At 38.7% G+C, this 18,689-nt stretch overlaps 1 protein-coding gene across 6 annotated transcripts in view; it reads left to right on the top strand.

Annotated features, from left to right (window-relative positions):
- cald1a (caldesmon 1a) overlaps positions 1-18,689 on the top strand; it is an 88,128-nt gene that overhangs the window by 67,054 nt on the left and 2,385 nt on the right. For 4 of the 6 annotated variants that reach the window (XM_022671254.2, XM_007252700.4, XM_022671255.2 and 1 more), the window contains 7 exons: positions 4,883-5,023; positions 8,940-8,983; positions 9,929-10,004; positions 10,833-10,970; positions 11,104-11,199; positions 13,219-13,287; positions 16,487-16,523. In XM_022671254.2, the coding sequence (XP_022526975.2) occupies positions 4,883-5,023; positions 8,940-8,983; positions 9,929-10,004; positions 10,833-10,970; positions 11,104-11,199; positions 13,219-13,287; positions 16,487-16,523 (601 nt within the window). Of the gene's footprint in view, positions 1-4,882; positions 5,024-8,939; positions 8,984-9,928; positions 10,005-10,832; positions 10,971-11,103; positions 11,200-12,966; positions 13,075-13,218; positions 13,288-14,188; positions 14,233-16,486; positions 16,524-18,689 lie in introns of those variants that run through there. The other 2 variants (XR_455047.4, XR_002650185.2) reach the window with 2 other exon arrangements.

The following is an 18,689-nucleotide window of genomic DNA, read 5'->3' as shown; positions in this document are numbered from 1 at the left end:
AAGGCAGCAATTAGGACCAATAACAGTCAGTGTAGGTTTGATGATTAAGAATAATCACCCTTTAGAGGAGCTTTTATGTAGAGTTAGGTTGAAGACTTATAAATGAGCTGATGATTAGGACCTGTCACAGGTGGGGTAGGTCGCAGAACAAACAGTGTGGTGATCAGGACCAATTACAGCACAAGGAAGGTCTCAAAATGAACTGGCGATTACGAACAAACAAGATGGTCATTAGGACCAGTCACAGCAAGGTAGAGGTGGTGATTTAGACCAATCACAGTTGGAAGGAGGTCTCCAGTCTGTGTCAAAGGGGAAGGTTTAAAAAATTATTGTTGATTAAGACGTTTGTTCACTTTTCACGAGGAGATCTCAAAACAAATGTTATGATGATTTCAACCAATCAAAGTAATGGCCCTGTCCCACTGCGATTGCGTCTAAATATCCACTAAAGTACGTCCAAATTTCAGTGGACGCAGTTTAGTGGATATTTAGTGGATATTTAGACGCAATCTGGACGTAGTTTAGTGGATATTTGGATGGCACCGTCCAAGTGGACGTAGTTTAGACGTTGCCGTCCACTTTAGACGCAAAAGTGGTTTTGGTACCTCCCAAAATTTTCGGAATAGACGGCGACTAATATGGACGTAATTTAGTGGATATTTAGACGCAGTTCGGATGTATTTTAGTGGATATTTGGACGGCACGTACAGGTGGACATCGACGTCCATAAAAATATTTTTCTGGCGTCCATCGCTTTTCCACACTTTCCAAGAGAATAGATGTGCTCTCTCTTGTAGCTCAAGAAGAAATGATGATTCACTAGAAAAAACAACCATATATAGTTGGACGTCGACGTCCCAAAAGTGGACGTCGACTTCCAAAAAGTGGAAGTCGACGTCCAAAGAGTTGAAGTCGACGTACAAATTTGGAAGTCGGCGTCCAACTTCAATTTAGACGGAATATGGACGTAATTTGGACGCACTGCGTCTATAGTTTGGATGCAGCGTCTATATTTTGGACGCAGCATTCACTCAGTGGACGCAGTGTTTTCTGATAAATTTGGACGTACTTTAGTGGATATTTAGACGCAATCGCAGTGGGACAGGCCCTTAAGGGAGTGGTCTAAAAACGTAGTTGATTAGGTGTTGATTAGGAACAACACATTAGGGATTCAGAGTTCAGAAATCAATATTTGGTGGAATAACCCTGGTTTTTAATCAAAGTTTTCATGCATCTTGTCATGTTCACCTCCACCAGTCTTACACACTGTTTTTGGATAACTTTATGCCTTTACTCCTGGTGCAAACATTCAAGCAGTCCAGTTTGGTTTGATGGCTTATGATCATCCATCTTCCTCTTAAATATATTGCAGAGGTTTTCAATTTGGAGAATCATAGAAACTCAACTTTTTTAAGTGGTCTCTTGTTTTTTTTTCCAGAGCTGTATATGTGAGTATGTGGTTTCTGACATTCTGTTATCTATAAATGTCTTAAAACTCAGCAGCGTGGCTAAAAATAAAGCTGCAGCCAGCTCGACGTCTGGACACCAAATATGTCTTGGCTGAGGGACGGCATTTGGGATCAGGGAAATGCTGAAAAGTTGTTTTTTAGCTGAACTATCGCTTTAATCATCCAGAATGTTGTTTCTAGAGCACAGTGGTATGTGTGTATCTTATTTTCCTGGCCCTCAGTCAACAATACTGGTCTAAATTTGCCTGAGAATGAAGCTCTCTGAAGGAGGAAGACATTCTCTGCATATTTGATTGCTTCGGAGTCATTAAGCTCTTTATTTTCTTAAACTCCATGTCGATAAGTCCTGGTTCGCGAGGAGGCTCTGTCTTCTCAGAACGTACGAGGAATTGTGGGCCGTGTTTCTCATTTGAACGTGTCTTATGTGACGGTGATGAGTGTGTAACAGGGTCATAACTCCTGTTTTATTACACTCTATCACTATCAGTGTGTACCAGAGTCCTAATTCAACCCAATGCCTCCATTGTGTGCGCTTCAGATTATGGTCCGACATCATTTAAATGTTCACACCGCACGCCACAGCTCGCTCGTATTTCTCAATGGCATTATGCAAATTTCCTACAGCTGTACACGGGCTATCAGCGAGGAGCAGGCCTTTCCTGAGCCGGGGCCACGCAGGCCGGTCAGCGCGCCTCGTCCAGCCCTGTTCTGTCATTGTAATGCTAATGCTTTCCTTGTTCCTAATTAAAAGGCGGAATAAATAAAAAAGGGACTAATTAGACGGTACAAGGCCTCGTGCTGATGGCGGAGAGGCTTGCCAGGAGCTGCTATGGGATGAAAAAAAGCTATTTTTATGATTCCCCAGCTGAGATGGAATTCACTGCCACATTAGCATGCTGGATTTGGGCCAGCCTGTATGTTGTATGTTTGTGTACTCTGCTATTCAGAGGTTTGAAATCACTCAGTATAGAGTCATATGAAAAAAAAATGTGGATAGCTCATAGATGTCTTTGTCTTATGTATTTGTCTTATTTTAAAGGAGTAATCAGTAGAAAATAAGATTGAGTGTGGGAAACAACTACAGCAGTCCACTTTCAAAACACCAGGGAGAATCGTCTTCCTTTCCCACCACAGATGCAAAATATTTTCTCGCTGTCAAGATAGATAGATAGATAGATAGATACATACATACATACATACATACATACATACATACATACATACTTTATTGATCCCCGTGGGGGAAATTTTTGACATCCAGCAGCGGGTATACACAGTACACAAAAGTAACTAGGAAGTATAAGATAAAACAAAACTTATAAAAATACAAATACCAAAAAAATTGTATAGCAATTTGTATTTGTAAACAAATACAAAAAATACAAATACAATATAATATATAAAGTATAAAAGTACAAAAGTACAGTCAGTAGTGTGTAATGGAGATGATGTAATGGCAGTTGAACACAGTAGACAATGAACACCAGTTGATGTGCATATAATGAGGGTATCTGATGCCAGACATATAAAAAGTGCAAATACACAGTTATATAATAATTTAAATTTGAAGTGCAAGCTTGTGCAAAAACTACTAGTGCAAAATAATTTAAAATAAGTCAATACTTACTCTGTTTTATTTTGTCTTTGATTTTTTTTTTTTTACCTGGCAAACTTAGTGGTGGAATTAGTATTAGGGAAAGAGCCGCAGGAGGACCCAGAGGTGGAGTTAGAGAGCAACACCCATACTGATTTTTATGATGTACCACACAGTTCTAGTAATAAAATACTATCCCAGGCTCTGCGGACAAAATATGACAGTGCTTAAATTTAGCATGTCTCCATAATATCCGATGACACATCTTGATCATCTGATCATTTACTACTGAAAATAAAATATATAAAAAACCTTAATGTTTCTTTAACATATGTGCATTTTAGGGATAGGGATAGTATATAGTATAACTAAACACATAAAATAACTTTTAAAATAATTTGTAAAATGTGTAATAACGACACCCTAATAATACCTTATTATTACCCCTTTTCATCTGTGCTGATATTTGTATATTTTAGTCTGGCCCTGATTTTTATTTTTTATTAATGTTTTTTGGGACAGTAACCGTTTCTTCTTTGTTCTTCTCTCATGGAAGTTAAACCTTATCGCTCTCTTTCTGATGGTAGATGCAGTATATTTCCAACAACTGTGGCAATAAAGAACTACCTGTAAGTCCTGTGATGATATTTTAGGATTGTTGTAGTGTTCTTTACTCTGCTTTGGGCTAAATTTGCTAGAAAACCTGAACCGATCACGTTGGCGTTTTTAAAAAAATGTTCCTTACTTGTAAATTATTTTCCAGACAGTGAAATTGCTGATTTTTATTTGTTCTGAGATATTTTTGCAACATATATCAGACTTATCTGCATTTCTGAATATACATCGTCTTTCTGAAGGCCACAGAGAGCTCTTTGGATCTAGTCATTTCAACAATCGGCTCACTTCAACAATCATAAGCAAACCAAATCAAATGTCTAAAAGGTTTAAAAAGCAAAACAGACTTCCTTCATTTTCTGTCTAACCATGTTCTAATGTGCTGCACCTGATTGTAATTGTGAATGTATTAACCTCTTTAAGTGCAAGTAAAACTCTAAATATACATATTTTTTCTACAATTGATTTTGTTCAGGATTTGTCTAAAAAAAATATATATTTTATGCTGATAAATTACACTTTCCTTTTCAAAGCTGGCTGGTGCACCAGTTATTTAAAAATACAGTAGTTGAAAATATAGTTGTATATCTGTTGTATATCTGTTGATTGATGATGCAGCAATATAACAAGCAGAGAAGCATTTGACTGGCTGATTTCTAGCTTGCTCACTTGTCACTAAGCCCTGCCTCCACAGGCTTGTTATTGACCCTTCAGCATGCATTTTTCAAACATGTTAAGTGGGCAGGAAATGTGCTGAAACTGGGGCTGGATGTCCTCGTGTAAATTCTCAAGAATCAACAGTAGTCCCTGGCTTTTCCTGAACTGTTCCTGGTTTCTGAAATTTGCATTTGTATTAATTACATTTTACAAATAATTATGTAAAGACCTATCTTCAATTGTATGTGTTTAGTTATATTACCTCCTTCTTTCAGTATTGTTTAAATTAATACTGAATATCCATGTTTAAATATGTTAAAATGACAAGTAACAGTTTTTGCTTTGCTTAGTGATAAAAGGAAACTGCTTGAAATATATAAAAAATATTGTAAACTGACACAAAGGAACATGTAAGATGCTTAATTAGAGATTTCAGGGTTCAGAGATTTTATTTAATTTTTACTAATTATTTACAGATATTACAGAATTTTGGATGCTGGTGTATTTGCTGTGCTGAAGATGTGTTGTTTGTTGTGTTTTGTTGCAGGATGAGAAGAGAAGGATGAAGGAGGAGATCGAGAGGAGAAGAGCAGAAGCAGCAGAGCGGAGGCAGAAGGTTGGGGAGGAAGTGGACGGAGACACCAGGAAACCCTTTGTTTGTGTGAGCCCCAGGGGATCCTCCTTGAAGGTCAGTTCCTAGTCAACCAGGTCCGGACAGTCAAAGCCTGGACTAGGACAGAATTTACCTTAAGACTGATAGACTGAAAGCTATTTGTTTTAGATTGTTTTTTGGAAAAATAAAGAAACAATAACTGCTTAGCTCTCATCAACTTTTAACCCTTTAAACCAGGGGTGTCCAAACTTTGGTCCGCGGGCCATTAGGTGTCAGAAATGGGCCAGAGAGTCTAAAAGCGGCGAGAGTGAAGTTTTAGCGCAGAAAAACGGGCCAAAGAGTCTAAAAGCAGAGAGGGTGCTCGCTTCTAGCACAGAAAAATGGGCCAAAGAGTCTAAAAGCAGAGAGGGTGCGCGTTTCTAGCGCAGAAAAACGGGCCAAAGAGTCTAAAAGCAGAGAGGGTGCGCATTTCTAGCACAAAAAAAAGCCAAAGAGTCTAAAAGCGGAGAGGGTGCGCATTTCTAGCACAAAAAAAAGCCAAAGAGTCTAAAAGCGGAGAGGTTGCGCATTTCTAGCACAAAAAAAAGCCAAAGAGTCTAAAAGCGGAGAGAGTGCTCATTTCTAGCGCAAAAAACAGGCCAAAGAGTCTAAAAGCGGAAAGAGTTTAATATTAAGAGACATCATGAAATTGCCTAAATTTGTAAAGAAAAAGAAACAAGAGCTCAGCACCTCTAAAACTTTCTTACAACTTTCTGACTTTTTTACGACAACCCAAAAAGTCAGTATTGAAGAACCTTAGAATATTATATAAGAACAGCTGGTACCTTTGACAGTTTGGGAAGTGTGCCAAGTCCTGCTGGAAAATGAAATCTGAAGCAGGACTTGGCACACTGCCCACTGTGAATTTTCTGTATTCTGAAATACTGACTTTTGGGTTTTCATTGGCTGTAAGCCATAATCATCTGCAATAAAATAAATAAACACTTAAAATAGATCATTCTGTGTTTAATATAGCTATATAATATGTTAGTTATACATTTTAAACTGAATTACTGAAATAAAGTAACTTTTCAATGATGTTCTAGTTTCTTGAGATGCACTAATATATGTTATGACTGTATTATTAATAAACCTGATTAAAATATGTGATCCTGCTTTCTGTGAAATAGTACTTGGACTGAATTCGGGGAGCAAACATTTAACGTTCTTAGGAAGTTCTTAGAAGCATCACACCACCTAGTACCTAGTAAAAGAAACAGATATTTCAGCACTGTAGACATTGTGACCCCTTGTCAGTACAGGTCAGTTTTCTCCACAATTTGAAATCAGTCCACTCTCAGAGTGCTTTTGTTTACATCGCAGCCGCTGAATTAGGAATGAACAAGACGTAAGAAAGACAAAAGTCTGCATGTGTTTGTTTGAATGTGTCTGTTTCAGTCCATTTGCGGTGGATGAATTTGCTCGAATGTGGTAATCTTGTTATAGGTTATGTTGCGGTCAGTGTCAGAGCTGGTTTTCCACCAACTGAGAGCAATCGAATTACAGTTAGCGTGTGTTTAGCCAGCCACATCTCTTCTTCAATCTGCCGCACTCTCGCTAGCGTGACACTCTCACGTGTTGTTTGGTCTGAGGAGGATTGTGTTTGTAGTAAAAGCTAACAGTGAGTGTCTCTGTTCTGTCCACAGCTTTACTTTGTCATCATGTTCACTGTATGTAGTGCATGCTGTGTGTGTGAGTGTGATGTGTGTTCGCGGACTGAGTTTCCATTTTCTTCCTGTCAAAATGCTAATTCAGCCTATTCATGCTTGACCTATTGGATTAAAGTGCTTTCAGATATCATATTGTTCCATGTTCAGAACCTGTCTAATTCTCTCGGCTGCTATCTCGGTTGACGTTTTTGCATGCTTTGCGTTTGGGCTGCACAGCATATTTTTTAATTATATTGAAATATTGGCCTTTACAATATTAATGTAAAAAGGCATTAATATTTAAATTAGCTTTATAACATAATTATGTGTGTTTTTTTAGGGTGCTGTGAGATTTTCTGCCAATTTCCACCCACCCCCATAGGTCGCACTGTAAGATGAATGAAGGCAGCTTGAGAAGAGCTTTACTTTCATTACTTTGATAACTGACATCAGTTTTATATGCCCACATTAGTGAGTGTTCATATAAATGTTCACAGTAGTGAATTCACCAGGTCCCATCTGAGGTTATATTTTAATTGACTGTATTGTAAATGAACAGTATGTACAGGATATTAAGATTAAAGAGCAAGATCAGGGAAAATAAATATCAAAACCTCAATCAGACATGACATTTAATAATCAACGTGTGCTTTTTAGTGTAGCCCATAGCAGCCCAGACCCATTTCTTAACTTGTATTTAACTTGTATCTGGTCAGAACTAGTTATATAGAACATAAAACATTTAATTCATATGTTTTAACTGTTAAACTGGTTAAAACAGATCTATAAATGCAAACAAATACACTTAAAAAAGAGCTAGCTTTATTTTAGCACTAACCCAGCACACATACATTCTATAAATAAGGTCACATGAACAAAAACACATCACCACGTCACCAGGGGATTTTTTTGGGGTTAGAATAACAGAATATGCTAGGCTAGTGTCTCCTAACTTTTGCTTTTAAAAAAAAATTTTAAATGAATTTAAAATATGAATTAAATATAAAATAATGTATAATACAAATGATAAAAAATATTATTTAATTTAAAGAAATTAAAAAATATATATATATATATATTTTCATTGTTGTTTTTGTCTTTTAAATAAGATGGATTGCATGCAGTAATATTGCATGAATAAAATTGCAATTATATATAGTTCAAATAGGACAAAATTCTAATTTCCAACTGCAAAACATCCCATCTTATACAGTGAGCAGAATCTGACCACATACTGTTCTGAGGTAAAAGTGGTTTTAGTTGCGCAGTATGGCTGCCTCTATATTCAGCTATGCATTAATTTATTTTATTATATTTAAAATAAATTCATTTTGTTTTTGTAATCTAGAATAAGTCATACTGTATTCTAAACCACATTACTAAACCACATAATGCTTTTTTACTGGGTGAGACGCTTTTCTGGCCATATTTACAGAGATGAGACTGGTGACAGTCTAAATCCAGTGTTTGTTTGCAGTGATAGTCTAGCATAGATAGTCCTGATTTAAAATAAACAAGCAGATTCAGATATTCATAATGCAGACACTTCAGATATCCAAAATGATATCCTATTTAATGAAATAGTGCTAAATAATTCTAAAGTGATTTTATATATTTTTATATATGTATTTTAAACAGACTGTTCCTTCATAAGATGCCTATGGTTTGCTCTGATTGTCCCGGTTGTGGATCCGTCTACACCAGAAGGACAGAATGAGATAAAGGAGAGTTGCAGCCGTTAGAGTGTGGGCTCACAGGGAATGCAGGAAGGCTATTAGCCTAATAGGATTACTGTAACCACATTCGAACAGAGCGGTTTCAAACACGCCAAAGAATGGGGAATTTCCTGAAGAGAGTATTTTAAGAACTCCCACATTCGGTGGGGTTGGAGGGTAGTGGGGTTGGGAGGGGGTTGAAGGGCTCAGGAAGAGTGGGGGGGAGAATGGTTGTGTGTTAGTGTGTGTGTGTGTGTGTGTTTTTTCTCTTTTTGCGTAGCGGGAACACTTGCCCCCCTCTTAGCCCTGTTGTCGTATATCATAAACACAGGCCGCGTTCCCACAGAGCGCTCGGCCTGAAAAAGGCCTTTTCCTGGCCCACTGACAGATTCAGCCTAAAAAGAACAGACTAGTCTCTTGGCCAATCAGAATAGCCAACTCCAACAGTGTGTATATATATATATGTGTGTGTGTGTGTGTGTGTGTGTGTGTGTGTGTGTGTGTGTGTGTTTGTGTTTGTATGTCTTTCCACATGACCAACGCAGTGACCTGTCTTAAGTCTATCCTTTGTCTGATCTGTCTTCCCAGATTGGTGAAAGAGCAGAATTCCTCAACAAGTCAGCACAGAAAAGGTACCCTCAAAAACCCAGTATATTATACAAACCCAATTTTTAAAAAAAATGGGACGCCATCAAGTTCTACACAAGTTAATGTTCTTAATAAAATGGTGAAATGTCTTAATTTCAACATCTGATATGTGTTCTACAGCATGTTATGTTGAGAAAAAAAATTCCCTGCAAAAATCACTTAAATTAGAGCGGGCTAATGCGACTCAGGCTCGACATGTTGTATTTAGCCGTTAGGATTCAGGCCAAAATGCTCAGTTCACACCCAGCCTGAGTACTCTAAATCACTTGCCTTAACACCCCAGTTGCCGAGTATAATATGGGAATCGATCAGGGCCTCATTAGCCAGAACCCCAGCTGCAGAGTGTAATATGACAACTGTCCCAAATTTTCCTTGTGGTGCCGACTATAATCTGGACTATAATATGGGAATCTGTCTGAGACACATGTGACAGCACCTTGTTTGCTGAGTTGAGTTTAACATAGGAAACGGATGGAGCCACAGGTGCAGAGCATAATATAAAACTTGGGCCGAGACTCATGTGCAAACACCCTGGTTGCCGGGTATATTATGGAAATTATGCAGCTTTTTCCAACTCTCCGTTTGGCAAATATAAACCACATTTGGACCAATGCTGTATAGCGGATGCTGCGATAAATCAGCCAGGCTGATTCTTCATACTATCTGGAATGGGTCTATGAGATTTGCAACTCATTGCATTCTGTGTTTATTTACGTATACTTAACACAGCGACCCAGCTTTTTTTTTCTTTTTGGAATTAGGGTTCTATGCAAATTATATCACTTAAATTGTTAATAATACATTATTCAAATAAAGTGGCATGAGGTATTTTCATACATCCATCACGGGTAAATATTCACAGCATGGTGTAACCTGTTTGAACGTATGTGTGTGTGTGTGTGTGTGTGCCTGCCTTCCTGTGGTGCCAGTGGTGTGAAGACGTCTCACTCTCCTGTGGTGTCAAAGATTGACAACAGATTGGAGCAGTACACCAGTGCTGTGCAGGTGAGTTCTACTCAGAGCTTCAGTGTGGGCGCTTCCGAAACAGCAGATCAGAGATAATGAGTGCATTTTAAAACATTGCTTGGAAGATAAGCATCTATTAGACAACAGATTGGGTGAATATATTTGGGTGGTTAGACAATGGGTGAATTTGACAGTGCATATGTTGTTTAAATAAAGTATTGATTCTTAAACTGTTTTTTTTTTTTATAAACAGTAACCTGTGTTAAAGCAACGGAGGTTTATATTAGATGCCATTTCCTATTTTAAGCTTTCAAACATTCACTTTAATGAGATAATGTTTTACAACAAGTATAAGAGATGTTTTAAATAATATAATTTACAAGTTAATTATTGTTATCCGGCTATGTCATGTGATGAATAAGCCTTAGTACATGTTACTGTTTCAGTGTAGTGTCCCACTTTACCAATATCATCTAAAACTATTTGGGTTGTGGTTAGTAAAGGTAACACTAAAAATTAAATGATACACTAAAAAAAGGTGTCACTAAAAATAAAAATTCCTAATCATTTTACATTTATATGAGAGAACATATAATTTTGAAAACGATCCAACTTCTCCAGTCTTCACTCTACGTTTCACATTATTATATTTTCTTTTTGACCTATTGAGACTGTCTGTTCATTTTTATAGATAAATATTCTAGTAAGATTGCAGTATATTGTCATTTTATTCAAATTTAACTCTTGGATGATGTTTGATGCTCATCTGGAAAAATGTAGACCTACATAAGCTTCCATTACTTGTTAGCTACATTAGCCTTACAACTCCAAAACAAAAATAAAGCTTTTACTTTTTTTATTTTTCAGACTAATAAGGACGCACGCTCGCCACGGTCCGGCGCTATTGACCTGCCCATGGTCACTGATGGCATTCGGAACATCAAGAGCATGTGGGAGAAGGGAAATGTCTTCGGCTCTGGCCCCGGGACACCGTCCAGCAACAAGGTCAGCAACATCTGTTCACAGACCTGGATAAATGGACACTTTCTTCTCTTACACACTCACACACTAACTTCCTGTCCTGCCTGGTACGTGGGGACTTTTGACCCACGGTGAGTTTTCTCCTCTCTGTGTGCAGGATGCAGCTGGGATAAAGGTGGGCGTGGCAGGCCGGATCAACGATTGGCTGAATAAAACCCCAGAGACGGGCAAAATGTCGGGAGGGAGACCTGCAGTAAGTTCCGTGTCCCCTTTAACATGACTCAGCACTTCATGGCATCCCTGTGGACCACAGTTCTTTAGGTTAGAGCAGGATCAGATATGATAACTATGGCAGGCTGCCTAGATGATGCCCTCTAGTGGCACTGCTTTATTTTACAAAAAATAGATGGAGGTCATTAACATGCCAGGGGGCTTAATTCCACTACTTTTACTCTTCTTAAAATGAAGTATTAGAAGGGAATATTTTTAGTGCTATCTACAAAATAACCACATTTGATTTGCTAGTTTTAATAGAGAATCATTAAATTAAATTAGGTTAAAGTTTTTACAAAACCAGACGTAGGTTTATAGTTTAGGATTTTTGTCAATTGTCTGCCTGACATTGGACCACTTAATGTGACTCTGTGTCTCTAAAATGTTGCCAGTGACCTAAAGAAAGAACTTGGGTTATTGGCTATTCAAACAAATCCCTAACCTAAGAACAATGGTGTTATTTTTAATATAACACAGTTTGTACAGCCTCTTTTTTTCAATTAAGAAATATTGCCAAAATCAGAGACGCACCTTTCACTGGGTTTATGCATCGGCCTTGATATACAATATGCCTTAAATGACACACTGGCTACCTCTAGTGGACGATTTAAATGTTACTTTAGAGACTGTTTTCAGTGCTCCACAGGCCATTGTGAGTTTATTATAGAGTGTATACCATTATGTTTCTACTGTGGGCCTCAGGCCCACTGCTCTGCACATTTTAGTGCTTTTATTGCTTTTATACACCATAATTAATTAGATAATTAAGTGTTATTTGGCTAATTAGTTGGATCATCTGTGTTGGGAGCAGAGAAAACCAACAAGTGTTCTTATAACGTTTTAGCTTTTGTAAACATCTAGGAACAAATTCCTTACCATATATTTGTTTAAAATTGGAGTTTAAAAGAAAACAACATGCTGATCTCTTATCTCTTCTAAAATGTGGTTAACCCTCCTCGAGGTGCCATCTGGTGGCCAACAGTGCCAACCACTGCAGTTACTGCAAAAACTGGAGATGGAATGAATTGAGTTGAATTTGGTTTTGGAGAACTGTACATTTTCTAATATATTTGCTACAAGAAAACCTAGATAAATACATTAAAATGTATTTGCATGAATTAATTGTAAAGCATACTTACAACAGTATGTGAAGCCAATGTAAATATAAAAATATATATTTTTCTATTCTGCTCGTAACTGTAGGTTTATAAAATGTAGATGCAGAAAGTGTAGAAATAATTACGTTATAGTCCTGTATCTGTTTCTATGCATACATTTATTGTCCTCGTTTTACCATTTTCTTCAATGGTCAGGCCACACAGGACAACCACAGAGCAGGTATTTCTGGTTGGTGGACTATTCTCTGTGCAGCAGTGTCACTGATGTGTTCAAAAACTCCAGCAGCACTGCTGTATCTGATCTATTCATAAACCACCACCATACCAGTGCAGTCTGTCGTGGTCCTGTGGAGTCCTGACCATTAAAGAACATGTTAAAAAGAAGATAAAGTATATACAGAAAAAAATACAGGACTACAGTCTGTAATTATAGAACTACAAAGTGTTTCTATGGTCTAAAATGAGTGCATAATATAATTAAACAGAATTCAATTTTTATAAAAATATCAGACAAAAACTAAACTTCTGTTCATGCTACGTTTGTAGGCAAAACTCTTCCAACATCAATCTGCTTCCGTTACATCACTGTGAATTCCTTATTTCTCTGTGTGTCCTCTTTCCTGTGCTAGCTAAGCTTCCCCCCTGTCGCATAATGCAGCACCTCAGCCTCGCTCGGCCTCTGGGCTGCTCTTCCTCTGTCCGTCCTTTTCTTCTCTTCTGTCTGTCCAGAGACGAAGGTAGGAGTATACGTCTCTATGAACGTCTGTAGATGTATCCCTCTTTCTCTTTACATGCCTTCTTAGCACTTCTGCCTGTGTGTGGTGTGTACAGCATATGGACAAAAACGTACATCTGACATTTCACCTTTTATCCCTTTCCAGGACCTGAAACCCGGCGATGTGACCAGCAAGCGCAGTCTATGGGAAAACAAAGGCTCCTCTGCTACCAAGGTAACTGGCGTCCACAAAGCTTCAGAATTAGTCATCGCTATTGTAGAGTAGGGCTGCAGGATATTGAGAAAAAAAATTACATTGCAAATGTTCTTTTTTCGATGGTATATTTAAAAAAAAATGCAGGGCCCATTACATCACCAGTCCCGCCCCCACCCTTGTGCTGTCTGGCGCCAGGGCCAATCAAGAGCTGAGTCAGCGCCAAGCACTCAAAACCCCAGAAAAAAGCAAAACTACAGTAATCGGCCCTTTAATCAATCATTTAAATGACTTTGTAAAAGGCAAATAAGAGCGTTTTTCTGGGATTAAAACTGTGAATTCAGCTGTAATTGGAAATATCTGCGTAAAACTGTGCTGTACCGAGGTGCACAGCTTTCGACACGTGCGTTTATAAGCACATGCCCAGCCATGTGAAGAAGGCCATGCGGTCACCTCGTGTTTACTCCTGCCCACCCTTGCTCTCCCCCTCTCCCTTGTGCTTCTCAGGCAGCAGCAGCCTGTCACTTACACAGACACAGAGACAACACTGTGTATCTACTTCTTGTGTCAAGAATCAAAACATTGCAACATGACGTGTTTGATTTACATTGAGCATGCGACTATTGCACATGCGCACATCGCCATGATGATGCTTAGACGATATATATCGTGCAGCCCTATCGTAGAGACATATTCTGCATTCGAAACGTATTTTCACATCCCCAGAGACAAATTAGTTAGCGATGCTTTAGCTCAAAAATGGCCAGCGTGTTTTCATAACCCTCCTGGTATGCCATTAAGGGACCTTGTTTGCTTTGTGAAAGTCATCATGTCAGTCGATATGTCTGCAGTTTTCCAAGATAAAGAGAGATAAGCAGTGCCAGCGAGCCGAGCAGTTAACACTGTGTGTTTCTGTTTTAAGCCCTCTCCATGCTAGTTGTCTGCAGAATTGGGCTCCATGAGGAGGTAAATGTTGTTTTTTCACAAAAGGGGAGCACAGTGATTGATAATGTCCACTTCATGCACTTATCACCAGACGGCTTCACTCTGTGTGTGTGTGTGTGTGTGTGCTGTAATAGGTCTGACTTTACAGTGTTCTTTCCCTGTCTCACTCTTGTTGCTCACTCTAGCTCACAGCTATGAAATTGGGGGGGGGTGTTAAGGAATGCTAGAATTTTTGATAGGTCACTGAAAGGGGCTGCAAGCACTTTCTAAAGCCTCCTGCTTGTTTAATGTGCCATGTGTAGTGCTGGGCGGTATTGATACAGTGGTAAGTGTAGCAGGTAACTGGACTCCCTTTGATGCTTCATGCAGAAACTTGACATGTAAATGGATTTAAGCATATTAGAGCTCCACAATATTCTCCAAATATACAGTGGAGCCCAAAAGCCTGGGACTATATTGAAAATATTGGATTTCTTTTTCATTTAAACCTGAAATAAATTGACATGTATAAAGTACTTGAGACCCAGTACTTGAGTAAATGTACTATAAAAGTGTTCTTTAGGCTGCACACTTTTGTAAAAGTTCTACAACAAGTATTCAACATTTTCTGTATTTAAGTATTGCAAGTACACTTCCTGGCCAAAAGAACAGTATGTGCTGAAAGAATGAGGTCAGCTGACTACCTGAATATACTGAATATAGACCAGGTTATTCCATCAATAGATTTTTTCTTCCCTGATGTCACGGGCATATTCCAAGATGTCAATGTCAGGATTCATGGGGCTGGAATTGTGAAAGAGTGATTCAGGGAGCATGAGATCATCATTTTCACACATGGATTTTCACCAGTCCAGAGTCCAGACCTTAACCCCATTGAGAATCTTTGGGGTGTGCTGGAGAAGACTTTGCCCAAGAGCTTAATGCTTAAAAATTAGTGCAACACTGGATTGAAATACATCTTGTGACATTGCAGTAGCTTATCGAAAAAATTCCATAGCGAATGTGTGCTGCAATCAAAGGCGGTCCAGCGAAGTATTAGTGTGATTTTTTTTTTGGCAAGGCAGTGTATATACTGTTATTCTATCAGTGACTAAATGGTCTTAAATGACAATAACATTGTTTATCACAAATATTATATACTTGTGATATAATTAATATAATACTGAAAATGGCATTTTTTCTTCTGTGAAGCTGTAATATTTTGTGCTAATGCTTTTGCATGACAGCTACAACATATACCTATAAATACCAGATCACATCAATACCTGTATAAAAAATACAACAAATAAATCGCCCAGCACTGGCTATGCAGGATTCGGGTTACATACAGTCTGCTCAAGTGCTTGTGTTTCTTTCTCTCTACCATTTTCTGCTGTTCTGTGTTCACAAACATACACACTACATACACACACAGACACACACTACACACTGCTCACAGATTGTTCTCTGGATCTATTTTTATAACCTCTCGCAGTTGTATTTGGCTTCCATGCAAACACACAATCACACACACACACACACACACACACACAAACACACACCACACTTTCACACATATCCTGAACAGCAGCCAATCCAACAGCTATCATCAGCCTGTATCCACTCCGCTGAAACTGAAAAGGCATGCCCCGCAGCCCTGCGCCTCCTGCGAGCAAACACATGTTTGTTCAGGGATGTTGTTGCTCTGATAAAGCAGGACAGCAGCGATATTCATCTGGACAGCTCTATCTTTGGCAGACTCCAGGCCGGTGAGAAGCAGCGCCGGCATGCTGCGGCCATGTTAAGGTCAGGCCAAGGCCGCGCGGTTAGCCACACTCTGCACTGTGGCTAATGCTGACGTAATGAGGGGCTAATGAAGGGAAAGCCGTGGTTATGGCCACACTTATGGTACAAAATACAAGCCTGGCTGCGTGGGGGTGGGGATCTGAGCGGTCAGCAGAGTGTGGGGGAATGGAAAATAAGTTTGGATATGAATCCAGAGACCACACTCTGTGGTCTTGCTTATTGGGAGTTTGCACGGCCACCTTTTGCCCCTCTGAGGGTGTGTGTACATGTACATGGAGGTTTATATTCATTTTTATTTAATACAACATAGACAATATGAGGGAAGAAGTAAAAGACAAGAAAAAAGCTTTTTCTGTGTTTAGCTTTCCACTCTTTCACTAGCTAGGAGCTTTTTGGGTACTGCATGTTAAGAACCATTTCTATTCCACTGAATCTTTTTCTCTCTCCCTCTTTTTCTCACCCTCTCTTTCTCTCTCTCTCCCTCTCTCAGGTGACAAGCAGAGGAGAGAGCAAATCTTTTGCCAATGGTAAGTGAACCTAGCTGCTGAAACGATTCTTCATAATACTTAACATTAGCATCACTATCAGTATTAGTTCAAGGTTTAATCTAGAATACTGTGCAAATGTCCAAAGACCACCATTAATTTATTTTATTTAAATAAAAGAGCCGTTTTAGCTCCGGTGTGATTTTTAAAGAGGCCAATTGATAAAATAATTTAAATAAAGTGTATTTAAAACAAAATGTTAAAGCACAGAGCATCGGGACTCAAAACAACTATGCAATACCAAAAAAAAAAATGAAAAAAACTAAAGTTTTTTATTTTTGAGAAAGAGAGGAGAAAATCAAGTTCCACTTTGAGAAGATGACTCCACAGTAGCAGGACTTCCATACACCAAGATTTTTTGAAAAATGCACATAACAAATCTACATTAATTAAACTTAAAATTAAAAAAGACTTTGAAATATTGCAATTGAATTAGAAAATGACTGTAAGGACATAAATCTGTACATTCCACTTGTTTGGATGGCACTTCTAATCAGGCAGTCTATATATAAAATTTCTTCACATATTTATTTTGCCACAGTTTTTTTATTATGAAGCATAACATTTGTAAAACATTTTGATGGAAACCCAGCAAGTGTGGGTCTTATGGAAGAATGTGGAGCTGATCAAGAAGCTGTAAGTGAGATAACATCTAACAAGAACATCTAAGAAATAAACTGTATTCTATACCTCAAATTACCCTGTTATACACACTCACAGTCCAGACCTCATTGTTATTGAATGAGAACTTTATGGATGTGAGGCGTGGAACAATTTCAAGTGTCTGCTGAAAAGAACAGAAGCTCTAAAAGAGGAATAGGTTGGAAATATTAAATACTGAAATGCCTGATGTAGTAATGCATTTAGTTTTGGACTGTAATTTAATGATGGATGGCTGGTGGTCTAAATGTTTCCTCTTCTTGTCTGCTCTACATTGACAAAATCAGTGCACATCTTTTAAAACCTTTTTGCAACAGTTTAACGTGTCAGTTAGGCCAATTATGTAAAAAAATAAAAATAAAATAAAATCAAGCTAATGCTAATACCAAAAGACGAGCTGTCTTGAGCCATAGAACTGTATGGACCGTATCACACAATTCCGTGGCCGCACCTTGGACGGTGAGTCCCTGCCAACCATAAATCATCACTACTGGCTCTTCGTTCATCGGCCATGACGTTTTAACATGCCTTTGTGGCATAGTGTTCTATTTCGAAAGCACACCTTTTGTTCCAGTAGACGAGGACGCTGTGGCCTTCAGGCATGCCGGACGTGGTTGGGTAATGGACAATGGCTGCCTATGCACCCTCTCTGCACATACACACACATAAACACACACTCAAACTCATAGTCGTATCACCCTGCTCTTGGCCCTCACCTCCTCTCGCTGCATTCTAGGCTCAGTCAGAGGCAGCAGCTGCCTGATTTGTCACATTACTGAGCGGGGTGGCAAGAGATTAGCATGCTGACACGTCACATAGGCAAGTATAGGAGAGCAGCTGAGGGAAGAATTCAGACAGCCTGTCCGCTGCCTCTGGATAGGCACATGGCAGTGATGGATGGGAACAAGATTCACCTGAGGTTTACCTCAGCGCCATGTCAAACATTGGAGTGCCTGTTGATTTGCTGCCACTTACACTCACTAAAAAAGAAGTGTGACGAGGCTGAAGAAGCTTTACTAAATGCTACAAAGAATCTAATTTAGCTAATGGAGTATTCATACACTATATAAACAAAAGGAACTGAGACCATTGTCTACCTGATGCCTTACGGTAATCACTGAATTCCAATTCTAGTTGCATTCAGTCCCATTGCCATACATGCATAAAAGCAGACACATATCAATACAGTCTGCCTAAACAAACATTTATGAAAGAATGAACAGTTGTAAGGAGCTCACTGAACTAAAATGTGATACTGTAACAGGATGGCATCACTGAATCACCTTGTGTTTCATAAAATAGCTATTTGTCCACTGCTACGCACCGTAATTACACTTTGGACACATTTGGACATGTGTTTCCATTGAGATCCACCTCAACCAACGGCGAGTGGAAATGGAGAAGCTACTGAACGCGATGTCACGTGACCGAGAAAGCCAAAAAACTCAATGGTAGAGTAGAAGTGTAAAATATTTTTCACAGACGTCC

Source organism: Astyanax mexicanus, chromosome 2, assembly GCF_023375975.1.
Source record: "Astyanax mexicanus isolate ESR-SI-001 chromosome 2, AstMex3_surface, whole genome shotgun sequence".
Lineage (NCBI taxonomy): Eukaryota > Metazoa > Chordata > Actinopteri > Characiformes > Acestrorhamphidae > Astyanax > Astyanax mexicanus.
The sequence above is the reverse complement of the archived record's forward strand: the minus strand, read 5'-3'. Positions and strand labels throughout refer to the sequence as shown.